At 40.6% G+C, this 12,346-nt stretch overlaps 1 protein-coding gene across 2 annotated transcripts; it reads right to left on the reverse strand.

The window, feature by feature from the left end:
* Positions 1 to 1,013: 1,013 nt before the first annotated feature.
* ctps1a (CTP synthase 1a) lies at positions 1,014 to 11,610 on the reverse strand. Of its 2 annotated transcripts, none has more exons than XM_074614146.1 (18): positions 11,232 to 11,610; positions 9,292 to 9,473; positions 9,027 to 9,197; positions 8,838 to 8,938; positions 8,639 to 8,755; positions 6,746 to 6,829; positions 5,698 to 5,778; positions 5,409 to 5,560; positions 4,602 to 4,734; positions 3,500 to 3,588; positions 3,301 to 3,395; positions 3,113 to 3,175; positions 2,006 to 2,049; positions 1,818 to 1,914; positions 1,673 to 1,728; positions 1,485 to 1,581; positions 1,246 to 1,390; positions 1,014 to 1,142 (listed from the first exon to the last, which is right to left on the reverse strand). In XM_074614146.1, exons 2-18 carry the CDS (start codon positions 9,458 to 9,460, stop codon positions 1,058 to 1,060), a joined length of 1,779 nt encoding a protein of 592 aa, XP_074470247.1. In that variant the 5' UTR covers positions 9,461 to 9,473; positions 11,232 to 11,610; the 3' UTR covers positions 1,014 to 1,057. The 2 variants fall into 2 exon arrangements, with proteins under 2 accessions (XP_074470247.1, XP_074470248.1); XM_074614147.1 differs by lacking the exon at positions 11,232 to 11,610 and adding an exon at positions 10,815 to 11,181.
* Between the last annotated feature and the right edge of the window lie 736 nt (positions 11,611 to 12,346).

Raw genomic sequence — 12,346 nt, forward strand, 5'->3', positions numbered from 1 at the left:
TTACATTAGCTTATTTTATTACATCAGGTGCAAATGTTCCCATACTTGTCTTTCTATTGTCCATAATTCCTAATTCTCATTTATCCCACTAATTTGCCTAACTGAAGGACTGAGTAGTCATTACATTAATAATGTAACTTAATCTCACACAATTTGGAACTAAACCTTTCACTTGTATCACAGCCCTAAAGGAATCCTCTTTGACATACAAAACATGTTTATGAATAATCTGAAGGGGAAACTAAATGTCCACCGTCCAGCCTAGTGACAATTATTTCCTATTTGAAAGAGTTACGATGACAGATGGGTAGTTTTTATAATACGTATTTGAAAATCAAATACTTTAGAGTATTCTGTAGTACAACACATTCCAAGCAAGCCAGCATGTGCTTCCTGCCTCAACCACTGCACTGTACGGTCAGTCAAGGTAAAAGAATGTATCTGAACTGAAATAAAAAATCTGGGTAGAATAAGAAACCATCAGGTTGGGTAGAATAGGGCCAGACCAATGATGTGATCATAATAAATTCTCACTTTTCTTTTTTTGCTTTACGGAAAAAAATACATCATGGTCAAATCTAGCATGCACAACAATGTAGGATTGTACTGACACAGAAATATGGCTAATAAGGCGTTTTTGGTAGGATGGATTTCCAAATCTTTCTCTACATACAATAACTCAGGACTTTTTCTCTCTCATTCAGAACGTAATGTGGACACAAAATCCATTGAGTTTATTTTTTTTGCAAATTGTGTGAGGTTGACGTCACACGGAGCGCTATATACCCCGACTACGTTGTCGCAGGGATATAAAAATGCCTGAACTAGAAGCACCAGTGACGTTTAAAGCTTGGGACGTCATCAGTCACGTGGTATTCATCTGACACAAACTCTGACACAATGTATTGAAACAGTGCAGGTCAGAGGAGTGAAACAAACTTTGGTGTCATTCGCTCATCTCTAGGTCAAGTTAGAATTGTATTTTGTGGTAATGACTCAATTTGCAAATGACATTTTCTGAAAACACAACCATTTCTTTTATTGTGTACCTCATAAGTCATTCATTAGAGATGGAAGGTAATTTCAACTCTGATATCTCAGAGTCTGGGGTGCTGCTGCCGCTGCGATCGCTGTATGTGTCCCTGTGTGTCAAAGACAGAACGTAACAGTCATTAATCTGGTCTGATGGAACATATTGTAGCTTATTTATGGGTAGAAATGTGTAATCTGATGCTGCGTGGTTACCGCGGAGACAGACGACAGCCCTTCTGTAAGTAGCTCTGCAGCTTCCCGGCTGCAGCCAGTAGTAAACCGAGATACGGGGGTGACGGTTTAATGGGGCGAGAGGTGAACTCGGGGTGATACTGCACGCCGACGAAATACGGATGATCTGAAAACAAATAAAAGTACGCAGAAGGTTGGAGTGGAATTGTTGACCTTTTAGAAACACTATTAATCCACAAGCTGTCTCCTTTTCCCCATACCATCCAGCTCTATGACCTCCATCCTTTCCCCTTCAACGTCTTGACCTACGAAGCAGAAGCCTTTCTCTTCAAAGTGACTCTTGAGTTCAGGATTGACCTGCACAAGGACAACACAGTTAAAAAAAAAAGAAAAAAAAGACACCCAGTCCACAATCCAGTGGCGAAGATGTTCTGAGACGTCAACATACCTCAAAGCGATGTCTGTGCCTTTCATCCACATATTTAGCATCTCCATACAGTTTACCTGGAAAACAGAATAGATATAAACACAGAGCAGACACAACAACACACCAACACACTGGGCTAAACGTTAACTTTAAAGTTTGTTCTTACGCAATACACTGTTTTCTGTCTTGAAAATGGTCCGTCTCTTCCCTAGCCTCATTGTTCCGCCCATCTGACCGGAGTTGTGTTCTGGCATGTCGATCACCTGCAGACGTTCAACAGGACAATCTCAAAGTCAATGTTCATTTTTTCGTCTCATTAAGACTAGATCATGTCTGAATTGAAAACAAACTTACCACAGGATGCGTTGATTCGGGGTCAAATTCAGTTGAGTTGGCATCTGTGTGCGTAACAGACAAAGACATGAAATCAGTTATTTTAAAAGGAACAGTGTGTAGGATTTTAAGCAACATCTAGCTGGTGGTGGTTGCAGACTGAAACCTCTCCCATGTGCCAAGCGTGTAGGAAAACTACGGTGGCGAGGTGAGTGAGTGGTGAGCTAAGAGAGAGAGAGAGCGGTGGCGAGCGAATGTGTGTGAGCGAACAAGTGAGCTAGTGGAGCAGAAGACAGAGTTTAGCTCTGAGAATATCAAGTGACAGCTCCTCAAGACCAACAGAGGTTCCCTGTGTCTTGTTTACCGGCGGCTGAGTGGAGTGACGGCAGGGGTTAACTCCAGAGCGAGTAACGTTATTGACTCCGGCTCAAGCAGGAAAAGTTAACAGTGGTCTTACATATAACTGAGTTTCAATCACCTCGGACATATTTCTTTCACAACTTTTGTGTGGGACATATACTGTAGGGGACTTTAGCCTGAACACATTCTAATATAGCAGTTTGAAAATGCTTCTTATTATTGTCATTTATATATCGTGTAAGTATTATTCTTCTAACAGAAAAAAGGTGTCCTCAGATTGTTTAAATTGACTGATTCAGGGCAAGCTCATTTCTTTTCAGTTTGACAATTATTTTAACTCTATATCAAGAATTTTATGAGTAAGCTCCAGAAAAAGATACCAAGTCGACCTAGAGTTAAGACGGTTTTGTCAAACGACTATCCCATTGAACTACTACAATCAGTTTCTTTTCAGTTTAGGATTATAATAAGGCAACAGTCAAATTTAAAGAATTCAGCAGCTGTGATTCAACAAAGTCAGATTAAACAGTAAATAAATGCTCTGATCCACTACTTGAACAGAATTGAATTCAGTAGTTGTGCTCAACGTTTCACCTGAATTAGTAACAGAAATATTATGAAACTGGCTTTGCAACTTCAGAGCACGTTTGAATCGTACAATAACTCTCTCTCTTTTTAGCCTCGTTGGCTCTCAGCTATTCTTAATAACACAAGAATACAAACACACTGCACAGGTTCAGTTCAACTACACGGGATCATTTATATTACCTGTCCAGCCCAGCTCGTTCCTGGCAAACTCACACACAGCCAACTGCATTCCGAGACACACGCCTGCAGAAACAGTCAAGTGGTGTGTTCACTGTTATTGATGCTGCTACTCATTTCAATATCAAATCTGAAATAGTTCTAAATGTATATCACAGCATTAGGTTGGTTAAGATGCTGCCATCCTGTACCTAGAAAGGGTTTCTTCTGTTTCCTGGCCCAGTTGATGGCATGAATCTTTCCTTCAGTTCCTCTGACACCGAAACCTCCTGGAACCAGGATGCCACTGAGGACAGAGAGAGAAAAAAACAAAAACAGTTGATTAAATTACTAATCTAATGTCCAGGTTGTGTTACTTACAACAAAAAAAGATGGCGTGTCAGCACTCACTCAGCACTGCAGAGTTTCTGCCAGGCCTCGTGGTATTTCACCGGTTCATCCTGCAGAGTGCTCGGCTCCAAAGACGCCGAGTCGATATACTGAGGAGAGGAGACACAGAAAAGGTCTAAAGAGTTAGAGAAATACATCAGTTCCATTCCTCCAGATGGAGAACATCAAGTAACGAGGGACAGACTAATGTAATAAAGTGACTGCACGAACAGACATGATATACATATTTTTCCATAAATCCTATTAGAAATCATAGAAACAAGATGTTCCTTATAACTTCAGAACTTGCCTGAGAATCATAATATTTTTAAAGGTCCCACATTGTAAAAAGTGAGATTTTCATGTCTTTTATGTTATAAAACGGGTTTAAGTGCTTTATAAATACAGTTAAACTATCAAAACGCTCAATATACGGAGAAACACACACAGCCCGTATTCAGAAACTGTGAGTTTGAAACAAGCTGTTGGGATTTCTGTCCATTTGTGATGTCACAAATATTCAATATTTAGACCATTACACGGTTTTAAACGTAAACATTCTAAATATGTCCCAGTTACTTTCCTGTTGCAGTGTATGTGAATAACATCAGCTGACAGGAAGTAGACATGGGCCCAAACTGTTGCCTAGCAACGCAATTCTTTTGCAATTCCGTTGAAATGCACTAAAACAGAGCGTTTCAGACAGAGGGTGAATACAGGTATATTCAGACAGACAGTATGAGAGAAATAAAGTTTTTTTTTAACATTACAGCATGTGAACATGTTCAAGTAGAAACCCAAAAAACAAGTATGGACCTGAAAATGAGCACGATATGGGACCTTTAAGTTTTCTTCAGTATCAAATGAATACAGTAATAGTTGTGTGTACATCCCTGGGTACATTGCAAACAGGAACTTCTAATAGCTAATTCGCCAAAATGTAAACAAAGGTAGGCTAAAAAACAAGGTTCAAGTTATAGCTCACAGAAAAGGCTCCATATGTGAGGGGAGGTCCTGATACTACAGTCGCATACTGCTTCGATGTAGCTCATAATGAACAAAATGAAGACATTAGTAAAAATGTGGTAGTGAGCAACGTGGGCTAACAACAGCGTGTTCATACCTTAACCTCCAATTTATGGCTGATGGCCAGGGCGGAGTGCTCCAGAGCCTTGATGACGGAAGCATAGGAGTCGGAAAACTTGGTGTACTTCCCGACCAGCGCTATAGAACAGTGCTCTAGCAGTCTGTCTGACCTGTGGAGACGAGTGTGGACATTAGGAATCCGTGTGAAAAACAATACCTTTGCTGGAGTAAAACCATCAAGTCACACAGGGCCAGGGCTGTCCCCAACACTATGTTTTGGGCTCCGGAGCTTTTGGTAGTAATCAACGTTTAATATTCGAAGCTTCGGCGGGGGGGTTAAGCGGGACGGCCATGACCGGAGGAGCTCTTTAACCTCTTAGTGGACAGCACGGCTCCTAATTAAAGCGGCACAATCCCCCCACCCACATGCTTTTTCAAACAAAAATGTGTCATGATGAGTCCAAGTGTTCTCCGTGCTCAGTGTCTTGCGGGACCTCTTGGTCCTTTCGGCCCAAGCCTCGCATGCGTTTTGCTCCGACATAAGCAACGAGGACGAAGGATTCTGTTATTCTACAGCATTGTTGTTTTGTATTTTGTATTGAATAAGAAGCATTTTCCAAAAGGTTTGGATGTGTTTTATGCATGTTTGTAATCCCACGGGGTTAAACGAACAACAACAACAAATATCCGAAAATACCAAACTAAAATCAATTACCTACCCATCGAACTAATAACCGAATAGTCAAATACTCGAGTCCAGCCCTACGCAGGGCAGAAGAAAAACAGCTGTTTTCAGCCCTATTTAATTGATTTATCTAATGTTTGACCTCTACTGAGGACTCACCTGTCAGACATCTCCTTCCATTGAGTCAGCATCTTCCTGGGGCGAGTCTCTATGGGCATGTTCAGTCTCCTGCTCAGGTAGCCCACCACGCCCTGCTGCTCCAGCAGTATCGGCACTTTGTAGATAGACGACACGTCGTGTACACAGATGACCTGGGACGAGACGGGGTCGATGAGTTTAGAGAGAGAGAGGGAGAGAGAGAGAGAGAGAGAGAGAGAGAGAGAGAGAGAGACGGGGCTCTTCCACACAAAGATGACAAATGTGCTTTCGGTGTCGGACAGTGACGTACCTGTTCAGGTTCTACGTGGCAGAACATGGAGATCTTGTCTTTGACAGAGTTCTCCAGAGTGGTGGAACAGCGGCACATGATCTGACGGAAAAGACGAGATGAAGCTTTAATGATTGCTGAGGGGCAAAACGGGTCTTTTCAACAAAACATAACAGGGATTTCACACAGGAAACAAACAGGAGATAGATAAAACATCCTGGGAAGCCTTGATAACAGAGACCCAGTGCGACATAATGATGCGTGCCGTATGAAGCGCTGTGGCAGCACTATCTCTGTCGCACACACAACAGAACATGAATACAGTAGGTTTACACATGTTGCATTAGTTTTGTGATCTGTATGTGTAGTAATATAACAAGTATCAGAACTTTTGTATAGTGAACTCACTCTGAGGACTGAGCTGAACTTTGTATTCGAGGGCAGCATTTTGTGTTTTCAGGGTAAGAATTCAGCAGTTTCTTACTTTTTGAAACTCTATTAGGTCAGGAGGATCATTTCAACAGATACCGTTATCACATTCAAAATGAAATACATAGAGGCTTTAATACTGGATAACACTGAATAATGGATGAATGCACCTGATCTAGTGCATCTTAACTGCTATTGTGACTTGCTGATGGCTGGTTCAAAGCTTAGGCACATGGATCTGTCAAATTTAGAGGCTGCTGGTGGTGTTGTGACACAGGAATGGCTCACATTAGTGTCATTTATGTCATTTATGCCATTGCATACATGTGCAATGTGTCAATTAGCTGATTTAATCGTCAGATCTGTAAAGCTCAGTTTCTCCGCAAAAATCCCACAAAAAGCAGCACTTTAAATCTGGTGTTTACCAGAGATGTGCTCAGAAGTTTCTTGGAAGTAAGTCATCCAGCATAAAAAAAGCATAAAATATGACTAATCGACTAAAGAAATCTTTGTCAATTAAAATCAAAACGACCAATTAGTTGACTAATGGACTGAGTGGGGGGAAGTCCTACAGGAAATACAGGCATGCACACAGTGAAATGGAGCATTTTTATAGAAGGATGTAGTGCAGATGACTCACCAGATCAGGTGACAGACCCAGTCCTCTCAGCTCTCGGACGCTGTTCTGTGTTGGTTTGGTCTTTTGCTCTCCTGTTGCGCTGGGCTGGACAGAACAATGGACACATTACATATATTAAACTGACTGTATAGAACGCCTCAGGTATGTGCATATGCAACATCTAACATGACACTAAACATTTCAAAATACAAGAAACTAAAACTCTTTTTTTCACTAAGATTCTGCTGCCATCAGTGGGGGGGGTTTAATGTCACAGTTAGGGGGGGTATGGGATTGTTGTTGCAAACAAACCTTATTAGCTTAAGTTATCTTCTTCCCAGCAAGCTATTTTAATCACCTTTCAGTAATTGTCACGATAAATTCAAATTGGATTTGGTCAACTCAAAGTTAGTAGGCTACTCATATAACAAACTCCTGAAATGAATGATTATTATACCGCGCGTGGGACAAGCTGCGATACATCGACTATATTCGATATATCGCCCACCCCTAACACCACATATGAAGCACACAAAGCAATAGATTATGTATTATATCTTCTAGCACCTACAGTTACAGTAGTCTATTGAAATCTACAATCTCTTTTCTGCAGAGGTATCCTTGAAAGGTGAACAAGCAGTAGGAGCTCACAAATGTGAAAAAACAGCGTTAAATCTTCAGCAAGAAACTTGACAAACCACTCCTGTAGCATGACCACATTCTCGCTATGCTGCAAACACGAATATGTTTACCAAACTATGAGTGAATTCTCTCTACGCTTCCGCTTCAGTCCTCACACGTGACCCTGTCAAACTTGAAAGCAGACACGTGTGTTCGTTTACGCACGTTTGCACCGATCACATGTCAGCCTCACTGGTCACAGGAATTATCAGACGGTCCTGGCTTACTGTTCTCAACAAAAACTAGAACTTTACACCAAAATATATATTCAAGATATGGTTTAATTTCTGGGCCTGTGTTTCTCAAATGTCTGCATGTAGCAGTGCACTACAGCCAACAGAGGGGTTTCAACTGCTGCATGTGCAATACTGCTGGACACAGGCAAGATGAGGAACTATTACAGGCACTGTAAAACACCGTCATTGTATAGAGCCGATAGGATCATTTCATGCAGAGTCAAACTGCCTGAGCTCCCATCTTAATTTGCATTTACTTTTTTTTGTTGTTGTCGATGTTCACTTACTATGTAAATATCATTATGACGTTGGGCTATGTATCAATTTTGGCATTGTATTCTTACATAACAACTAAGTTACCTTCATCCACACATAAAAAAAGCTGTTATTTTCTGCATTTTAATAATGTTTACCCATGTTTAATTCCTAGGTGCATTTCTGAGACACTTAATACACGCCCAGAGTTATGGATGTCACGAGAACCGATACTTCGGTACCAAGTTCATGCTCAAATTCTGAAAACGTGACGGACCTTGTGTTTTTACAGTACTGCAGGTACCGTAGGTACTGTTGGGGCTCGAGACTAACGGCGCCCCGTCGTCCTGAGACGATAGAAGATATATTTGGGACGCGGTAAACTCACTACTGACACCTATTCAAAGGTAGTAAAGGAGTGGATGTTGTAGTACATGGGATTTATTGTTTTACTTTTGTTTGTAACCGTGGTATCGAATTGGTATCGACTACTAAATTTCTGGTATCATGACATCCCTACCTGGATTCTATTCTAATCACATAAATATTAAATTTCACATGTGAAAATCTTGTTTGACAATTTAATTTTTTTCCCCAACATGTAAATTATTTTCAGTTGATTTGTACATCCACGGGATGAGACACTGAATAACTGTGTGTGTTTACAGCCGGTTGTCCTGCAAGAGCGGCCGACACCCCCTCAGATAAAAACCAGTCAGGCCTGAAGGTGCTGCTCTCCTACCTGTGGTATCAGACTGACGTGAATGTTGCAGAAGTTCTCTCTCTTCACTTTGAACTGGAACTGCCTGAAGGCCTCGATGAAAGGCATACTCTCGATGTCTCCAACGGTGCCTCCCAACTGCAAACAGTCACAAACACCAGCGGTGAAAACCATGGCAGCCTTTGCCTCAGAAATGCAAATTATGAACCGCTCAGCTTACCTCTATTACACAAACTTGAGGTTCTACATTGTCTTCCTCAACTGGTACTTTGGCCTGTTTCACAACCCATTCCTGGATGGCGTCTGTGATGTGTGGCACCACTGGGAAACAGAGAAAAATTAATTCTTGGTTAACCGTTTCTCTTCAGCACGGCACCCTCGATACCAAACTAAAACAGCGGTTGCTTACCCTGCACCGTCTTGCCCAGGTAGTCTCCCCTCCTCTCTTTGTTGATGACCGACTGGTAGATCTTGCCGGTGGTCAGGTTGTTGTCTCTGGTCAGCCGGATGTCCAGGAAGCGTTCATAGTTCCCCAGATCCAAGTCCACCTCACCCCCGTCATCCAGCACGAACACCTCCCCTGGACAGAGAGGGGCGCGACACAATCGTAAAACACACATAACATGCGTCCGTTTAGTACTTAATGTGTAGTATGATCATTTCCTCTGACTTACCATGCTCATAGGGGGAGAATGTGCCTGCGTCTATGTTGATGTAAGGGTCGATCTTGATGGCAGTTACGTGCAGGCCGCATGACTTCAGGATTGTGCCCACGCTGCTCGCAATGATGCCTTTGCCGATGCCAGAGATGACTCCTCCAGTTACCAGGATGTACTTCATCATTCTGCTCTGGTATCTGGAGATAGACGACAGATTAAAATCAAACAGTAGACAATGCAAAAGTATTCACTGACAGGATAAAAGCCCTCATAAACATTATATTGTGCTTTGGGAAAATTGTTTTTGGCTTCACAGAAAAAAAAAAAAAAACATTTCAACTATAAAACGTCCAGACTAGAGCTACAGCGATTAATCTATTAGTTCTCAACTATTAAATTAATCAGCAACTATCTTGATAATCGATTAATCAGAGTAATTTTTTAAGAAATGTTTTTTATATGTGAATATTGAGTTATCAATTTTAGTCACACAACATTTAATTATTTACAAGTGCATTATTTTTGTAGGGCTGTTGTACTGGATTACATTTTACAGTATGGGTTAGGGCTGTCCTGATATCAGATATTCACTACACGATTATCGTGGACAAAAGAATTCACAATAACGATATTATCGCGACATAAGCCTATAGAAATTTTGAAAAAAACATCAGTCATCTTTAACTTAGTTTATTGTGCAATTTGTCTCTTTTTTTTGGCAAATGAGTTGCACTCAAAATACGAGTGTATGGAGGTGGAGAGAGTCTGTAACCATAACTGTATATATAAAATGATTTAAGAGGCGCTGCATTATTTACACAATATTATCATGTGTGTATTATCAACATGATATAAAATATTTCATTAATAAATATCACGGTTATCGTCAATATCTATAATAATATATAATAACACCCTTAGTATGGGTATACTAAAGTTAGTGTGTGTGTGTGTGTATATATACACTTTTGAGTTAAACATTATATTCGTAATAGATTTTCTGCAGCCTGTCTGGCTCTTAACTGATGTAGATTTAGACATGTTTAGGGGAAATATTTAGACTGGGCTATAGTTCACAATAAGACTAGCGAACATTTCTGTTAAAAGACAATTTTGCTTTTAATCTAATCAAAACAATTATTGCTAAACCTCCATTTCCGTGTTTACAACGTGGTCCTCAGCGGCTATTACCGAGGTGAACCAACATTTTGCGCCTAAAACGACAGGTTCAGTCATGTTACTAAACTCTAAAGGTCACTAGATGTAAATGTGAAAGCTCAGTTATTCATCCATCTGACAACACAACACTTTCACTATAATAAAGCATGGCACATTTGAAACGCTCGGTTACACACACAGTGTGGCACGAGCGGGTGGGAACTTCCCGATTACCTTATTGATAGAGAGGACTACACGAGAGCACCGCCCGCCCGGGTTACCACCGTCCACAAAGTCAACGAGACTAAAGTAATACCGCCAGCGCGATTAGCTTTAAGCTAACTATGTACGAGAATTACTATCAGACACACAAAACCAACCTCTTAGTGCCTGCGTGGGAAAGCAGACAAATTCAACTTTTGCCGAACATAGAATCAAGGCTGATTAAGTTATTATCTGTAATAGTCTACGGTAAATACAAAGGGTAACGTCAGCTAACTGCATCAAGCTAGCCAGCTTACAAATATTCAAAATAAAAGCGAGGTAGCTATTTATTAATTTTCATATACGAATCATGGCAACAAAACTGTGAAATAGATCGAATTGACCACATATAGCAGCATTATATACTCCATTTTGGGTTACGAGACTAATTTACAGATGAAATGTAACGTTAATCAGTCATTATATTACCCTTGTCATTTTATTTTTTATAAATTCTTTACCGGAAGTCACACTGTGTGTGTTTGGTAGCGCGCCAGCAGCCTCGCTGTTAACAGCATCACATTTACACTCACCTCAATATTCTCCAGGCAGAGCTGCGCTTCAGAACGAAACGTAGACGATGAAAACAGCTCACAAGACCTTTTTGTTCAGAGACAAACTTTCGATCCAAATAGCAACGCCTTTGCTAGTATCGTTACCTACAATCCCACCTCCCCTCTACACGTGTCTGGACCACGACTCAGAGCTGCAGTACATCATTCATCACATTGCTACAACGCTGTGTGGTCATGTCCAGAAGGTAACCCACGAGTTGAGAAAATCTCGCGAGATTATTAAAGTTAAGCGTTGATCTCAAATAGTTAAGGTTAGGCACTGACCTTGAATAGTTAAGTTTAGGCATTGACCTCGAATGGTTTAAGTTATAGACGTTTGCCTCGAATAGTTATGGTTATGATAGGTCGTCGGGCAGCAAGTATCGCGAGAGTTTTTGCCAGATTTCGCAATTTGCGGGTTACCTTCTATACACGACCACATTGTGCATCTTCTTCTTTAGGGTTTTACGGCAGCCACCATCCGCTATGTTGTATTGCTGCCACCTTCTGGGAGTAGTTCATTACTGTGCCATCTTCAATTCAATTCAGAATTATTTATTGGCATGAGACAATATTACCAAAAGCGTCAAGAAAAAAATAATAAAAAGGTACAATTCATAGAGTCTGGGTGGTTGTGCTCCTTCATTAGACCCTCCATCACACAGTGAGTGTCAGTATCAATCGTTTTAAGAACACGGAATTATTCAAAATTATGAAATAAGTAAAGTTTCTACAGAATTATAATAGAAATATATAGGCCTATAGCAACATATATATAACCAGGTTCTAGATCTATTCTATCTAGACACTTACGATATGATATGATACGATACAACTTTATTGTCAGTTTGCACTGAAATTCATTTTGCATCCATAGGCAGCTCAATTTGAGAAAAAGTACACATACAGTAGACATACTGTTACCATAAACAAACAGACAAGTAAGACCCATCAGACAAAAAACAAAACACATCACAATTATTCATACATAACCCATTAACAAATGACCGTCTGTCCTCTGGATTTACATGTCTTTAGCAGCACATTTATTATTATTTAGCAACAAGATGGACTGATGAACAAAAGCGTTCTTT

Source organism: Sebastes fasciatus, chromosome 17 (genome assembly GCF_043250625.1).
Source record: "Sebastes fasciatus isolate fSebFas1 chromosome 17, fSebFas1.pri, whole genome shotgun sequence".
Classification (NCBI taxonomy): Eukaryota; Metazoa; Chordata; class Actinopteri; order Perciformes; family Sebastidae; genus Sebastes; species Sebastes fasciatus.